The following is a 6,000-nucleotide window of genomic DNA, read 5'->3' as shown; positions in this document are numbered from 1 at the left end:
GAGAAGTACAGCATACAACCCCACTTCAAAAAACTTGAACTACCCCTTTTAAAATGGCCCAAACACTCTGTTATGAAGTTTCACCCGGTTCTGAATGCAGTAAGTTGAGTAAGAGATGAAGCTAAGGTCAGGGAGATGTACCCAGAGGACTTTTCTGTCAGTTACATCAACATGAATCACATGCTTTTTTTTTTTTTTTGATTTAGTCTCAAAAGCTCACAGTTTTGAAAGCACATCGTCTGGGAAAATATTTTCATCTCGAAAGTTTACACAGTTTTATGAAAATGACCAAAGAAAAAATCACCATCACCACCTTCAGAAGAACAAACCAGCCCGATTCTCCTGCGTCCCATTAATAATCTTTAAAGTAGATCGATGAAAGCCTCATTAATGCTGAGGGCTCCACTTTGTTTTCTTTGTGAGTGCGATGCCAGTGTATGCTGACTCATCCCCGGCTAGCGACAGTACTGTGTGCAGGCTCTCCAGCCTATTAGCCGGGTGAATTGTGAGTGTCTTGGCGAGCCGGTTTCTCCTCGTTCAGCGGTCAACAGGGCAGCAATGAGATTAAAAACGCTGAGTTCATGCACCCACAACAGCTGAGAGGAGCAATGAGAGCCTGCTGGGACTGACAGGCTCTTTGTGTCTGTCAAGAATTTACCTCGACCTTCAGCACTCCTGGCATTGTCTATTTAAATGTTAGAAATTGACATGTTAGTGAGACGCAGCTGTGCCTCCGCTGCCCACACGTCTCCCTGCCTGAATGCACAACACAGAGATCTGCACCACCTACACTTGAATCCTGCAATTATCATCTGGAAGTATGAGTCGGAGAAAAGAAGCTTTTTAGATGACTTTCCAAGTAAACAACGATTAAAACAAAGGTCAAACGCAGGGCATGAGAAAGAACGAAAATGTAGCTACAACTAATGGTGCCGGAATTCAAAGCAAGGGACATAGAGAGTTTAATGTTTAGGTCAAGGAATTCACTTTAAGTTTGGCATTTAGATGTTTAATGGAAGTACAAGTATTAGTTTAAAGTCACTGCCTCCTGTGTGCATTTCTTATGGGATGAAGGGAGCTTAGAAACGACACTGCTGGGACTATTTAGACTGATCTGCATGAAGCTTTAATGGACTTTCCTATCTGACTTTATTTTATTTATTAGGGACAGTGCACATTCATCAATATTTTAATGTGTAAGAGTTTGTCAGGACTGATAGATCCATGTCAGAAGAGTAAAAAAATACCTGTTATTGGAAGAAATTATTTCAAGTTTTTTCTTTTTCTTTTTTCTAATTTTGTATTATAGTCTTAGCGCTGGAAATTACTCACGCCTACTTCAAGACAACACACCCATAAGAAAGTTAAATATGTCTGGCTGACTGACTCAATCGACATCCCAACTGTTTTCCAGCTTTACGCAAAATATGAAAATAGGAAGAACAGAGCAACAGTAACTATTTACCTGCACAAAATATTCTTTTTTTTTGCCCTCATTTTGAAAACGTGGTCAAACACAGCTGTTTACATGACTTATGAAAATGAATATTCTGATAATATTACTGCTTACATGCAGCCGTGCATACTCTGATTAATGTAATGACGTACAACCCCTTGGCTACGCCCTGTGAAGGAATATAATATATCTGCATATACGTGATCCAAGTCTTTTAGTAGCCGTGTGATGACACAACCGGAACTGTGGGCTTTTCTTTGTGCAGTTGGTTAGTTTACAACACACAGAGCTGACTGTCTACAGGAAATATGTTGCAAACTGCTGTAAAACCCCCAGCTGAGACACTTATTGTGAATGTACTGTATACATACCCAAAGATGCTCCTAAAATCCAAATAATATGGCCATATCCTGACTTTTACTAGTATTACCAAGTGGGTTTTATCCTTGATCCTGTCTTACACTAATTATGGCATTTTACCCTTGTTATGTTATTTGTCTATTTTCATATGAAGATGAATTCTATGTATTCTATTCTCATCTTATTTGTATTGTTCATCTTATCTTAAACTAATTATTGCATTCTTTCCCAGTTTTGATGTTCATTTTGTCTTTTATGTGAAGCACATGCATGTACTTTCTTTGTTGTAAAGCACTTCAGCTGCATTTCTTGCATGAAAGGTGCTACATAAATCAAGGTTTCATTATATCATAATTATTATTGTTGTGTCCTATTTGTCTTAATCTGCAATGCTACATACAGACTAAAACTGGATTAGGAATATCCAAATGGAATATGTTGTTTACATAACTCCAAATTTGGAATAGTGTTAGATTCAGAATAAGTAGAGTGCATGTAAACATAACCAGTGATTCTTGATTAGTGAATTACTGGCTAATTTCTTGGCTGCAGGATCACAATCGAGAATCTCTGATATGGGAAATTTATGCTTTACTAACTGAGCTGAACTCTAAGTGTTGCTGAGTTGTGGCTGTGTTCTGCAGTGGCACATGAATTATTAAGGTTTTTGTGACCAACCAACAGACTTTAGTGGGTTTTGGTTACAGCTGAGAATGGTGGCACACAGTTTGTCCTCTTAAAACATCGCATAAAAGGTACCAGAATTAGAGAGGCTCCAGCGCTGATGGATAATTAGGATGAAATATTAATTAGGATTTTTTTTTCAGAGCTTGCTGCAGGCCTGATGGGTTTATCTCAGGGAATGTGGCAGCGTGCTACCTGCAGGAAGACAACCTGGTCCCAGTTTAAGTCACACGACCTCAGATGCAGTCATGTGGGTAACTCTGACCAGATGTGCCTGCACAACAGCTCAGCTCAACACAGGGGAAAAGGAGCCCCTCTGGTAGTGGAGCTGGTTTAACCATCTCAAATCAAACGAAGTGGATTTAGGTGTTTATTCCTCAGAGCTCATTTCAAGCAGCTTGCCAGACTCCTAATCCATGATTCAATATTTATACTGAATGAAATAAAAAAATATTTAAAGGAGTTAAGCTCACTAAAGACATAACAACATAATCCTCCCCCAAATTATTTTTGACTATTTAACTGTGTTTTAGGGGAAAGGAGCTTTAGAAGCTGGAGTGGAAGCTGACAGTTTGGAAGCATTTAGCAATTGACTTTTCAGCATTTCTGTAAATGGACGACAGCTGAATTAATTCATCTCACCAAACAGATTGAACATCACAAAAATAATTCTTGATTTACTCAAAATTTTGATGGTTATAGGGGTGAAAAAATGTTGCAGTGGAGAAATAAAATCCAGGATGTTAAACGTGCAGTAGGCAATGTGAATGCCAGCGCGGTGCCTCGTATCACTCCTCTAAGCCCCTCCCACCGAATGATGCACCAAACACGCACATGTGTTTTGCTGGGCTTGAAGTGGAACATCAACTTTGTCAACTGTGAGAATTAACTAGCAAACTAACATCTGTTCTGCTAGTGATGTCTGACTCAGAGGTCAACAGAGACACGTACACTGTAAAAAAAAAAAAAAAAGATAAATAAACTAAAAGAACTTTCACCTATAATCTTTAGTTGAGATAATTTACCTTTCTTCTTTACCTAAACCAGAATCTTTCAGTTTTAAATTATTAAACTACCGACCATTATTCACTTTCCCTTCAATTAATTTACTTACTAATTTTTGAAATGCCATTTCAAATATTGCAAAAGTTTCTAAAACTCAAAGATTCAATTTTATCTAAAGAAGAAAAGTAAGTTACCTCAACAAAAAATTAGCAGTTGGTAAAATTTTAGTTCTATTGCAGTATGTTGTCTTAAAATATTGAAATAGCTTTCTGCACTTTTCATTTTTACAGTGTAGAAACTAGATGACTCTAGTTTGTATGAGCAGCTGTGATTAGCTGGTAATGTGCTAGTGACATTCAACGATGTTATTTCAACCAAAAGTATGATGAAATGATATTACCCAGTGCAGCTTTAAGTATTTTATATTGATATGATTTTTGGCAACATTTTCCTCAAAATAATTTTGAATATATTTGATTTTTTGTTTTTTTTTGTTTTTTTTTTACAGGTTATTTGTTTTGTCAAACTTGGCAAATGTGACTAAAATGGTGAAAAAAAAAATAGAGAGTTGGAGAAGAAACTTGTGGTGGATGCATGAAAGAATGTCGGAAATGTGATTCAGTTTAAACAATTCGACTGTCTAACATAATATATTGTTACTTTAAACAACACACACACACACTCTTCCTGAACACAAACACTCACACTGTGAAACTAGGTCTGTGCATAATTACAAACACTAGCTCAAGGAAAAAAAAACATTTGAGGAGAGCTACAGTCGGTGTTGCAGAAAATATAAAACCTGCAACAGAGCACACAAGAAACGTTTAGTGTTGAGAGCTGCAGCTGAATAAACTCGTCCTTTAGATTATGAACCTCAACCAAAACTGGGACGCACACAGACACACAATGTGAGCAACAAACTCACATTCAGTCATCCGTTCAGTTCTCACACATTAAGTATATTCAACCTTTCAGCTGTGTTCTATATGTGGGTTACTGTTTGTCTAGTTGTGCTTGGCACGTATCCCTTTTAAGTAGTTTTTCCAGCGTTTCACTACATCCTTGAAGATGGGAGAGTTGTCTATGGATGCTACCAGCTGTAACTGGTTAATGTGCGTGGTGTGATAGTCCCAGCGGGCCAGGTTAGGCGCCGTGCCCAACATGAAGTGACGCAGGTCGTAGATGCTCCCAGACCCTGTGTCAAAGAGCGGCAGCATGGCCTTCAGCGACTCCATGCCGCGGCTGAAAAGCTGCCCCGCCTCCCTGCCGAGCTTCTCTCCGGCCGTCTCGGACAAGTCATAGAGTCCCAGCAGGGAGTAGATGAAGCCGTTGAGGACAAAGGAGCTGGGTGTGGTGGGGTACTCCTCATACCAGTCGTATTTGTTCATGAACACAGCTTTGACCCCGTGCTGCGCTGAAGGCACCTTGTACGGTCCGACTGCCTTGAGGGCAGCGTTGAGGTAAGCCTGGTCCTTGGTGAGGAGGTAGGCCCTCACCAGAGTGGACATGCCCTGGCCCTGAGCCATGGCTGAGTACCAGCCGGGCTCCAGGGGCCGGAAGCCTTCGCCCAGCTTACGGGTTACCATGATGGGCCAACCGCCTCGCTCGTCCTGGTTGCGAAGCAGCCAGTCGCTGGCGGCGAAGAAGGCTGCCATGTGGGCAGTGGTGGAGATGGTAACGTTGTCAACAAAACCACGTCCATGTAGGATGAGTCGCACCACCCGTCTGGGCATGATCTGAGGAGGACATCGGATGCAAAGGCAAAATGATCAATGAACTAGTATTTCTAATGTTTGTCATCTTTACATGTAATTATTTAGTGTCAATATTCTCATGATGAAATAAATATTCAAAGTTAAATTTTACAAAACTACATTTGCATTTCATTTACATTTACAGAAATCGATACACTTGTTCACTCATCCACATCCTCTGGTGACTACATCATTATTTTCTTGATTAATATTTTCATCCATGAAATGTTGGAAAATAGAGGAAAAAAAGCACATAATAGTTTTATGGAGTTAAACGGGACTATTTAAAATAGTTTGTTTTATAGTCCATGGTCAAAAAATTAAATATATTCAATTTACTATGATATATAACATGGAAATACACCATATCTGCACATTTTCCAAGCTGAAACCACCAAATCCTGGGTATTTTTGTTTGAAAAATTACTTAAACATCATTGAATTAGTTGCTGTTTCATTGTGCAATTGGCACAATTTGAGCCTTGTTTTGAGCCTCAAAAATCTGTTAAAAAACAATTCTGCAACAGTCTAACTAAAATGACTAACTGAAATGCAAAGATGGAAAATCAATTATGATTAATAACAGCTCTAACATAATCATTTACTCAACTATCAGCGTAGTTGCAGATTAATTTTCTATTGATGATCATTGTTTCAGCCTCAGTCCAGTTACGTAGTTATTAGAACACAGTTGTTTTATCAAAGGCCCCTCAGCATCAAACATTTGACATAAACAAA

The 6,000-nt window shown here is 39.0% G+C and overlaps 1 protein-coding gene across 1 annotated transcript in view; it reads right to left on the bottom strand.

Moving 5' to 3' along the window:
- Nucleotides 1–3,996: 3,996 nt before the first annotated feature.
- The window catches only part of glceb (glucuronic acid epimerase b), a 37,535-nt gene continuing 35,531 nt past the window's right edge, over nt 3,997–6,000 (bottom strand). The window contains exon 5 of the mRNA XM_084723730.1: nt 3,997–5,244. Within this exon, the coding sequence (XP_084579856.1) occupies nt 4,513–5,244 (732 nt within the window). The 3' untranslated portion in view covers nt 3,997–4,512. The remainder of the gene's footprint in view (nt 5,245–6,000) is intronic.

Source organism: Lutjanus erythropterus, chromosome 1, assembly GCF_056507025.1.
Source record: "Lutjanus erythropterus isolate fLutEry1 chromosome 1, fLutEry1.hap2, whole genome shotgun sequence".
Classification (NCBI taxonomy): Eukaryota; Metazoa; Chordata; class Actinopteri; order Lutjaniformes; family Lutjanidae; genus Lutjanus; species Lutjanus erythropterus.
Note: the sequence above shows the minus strand (reverse complement) of the source record. Positions and strands in the feature narration are given on the sequence as shown.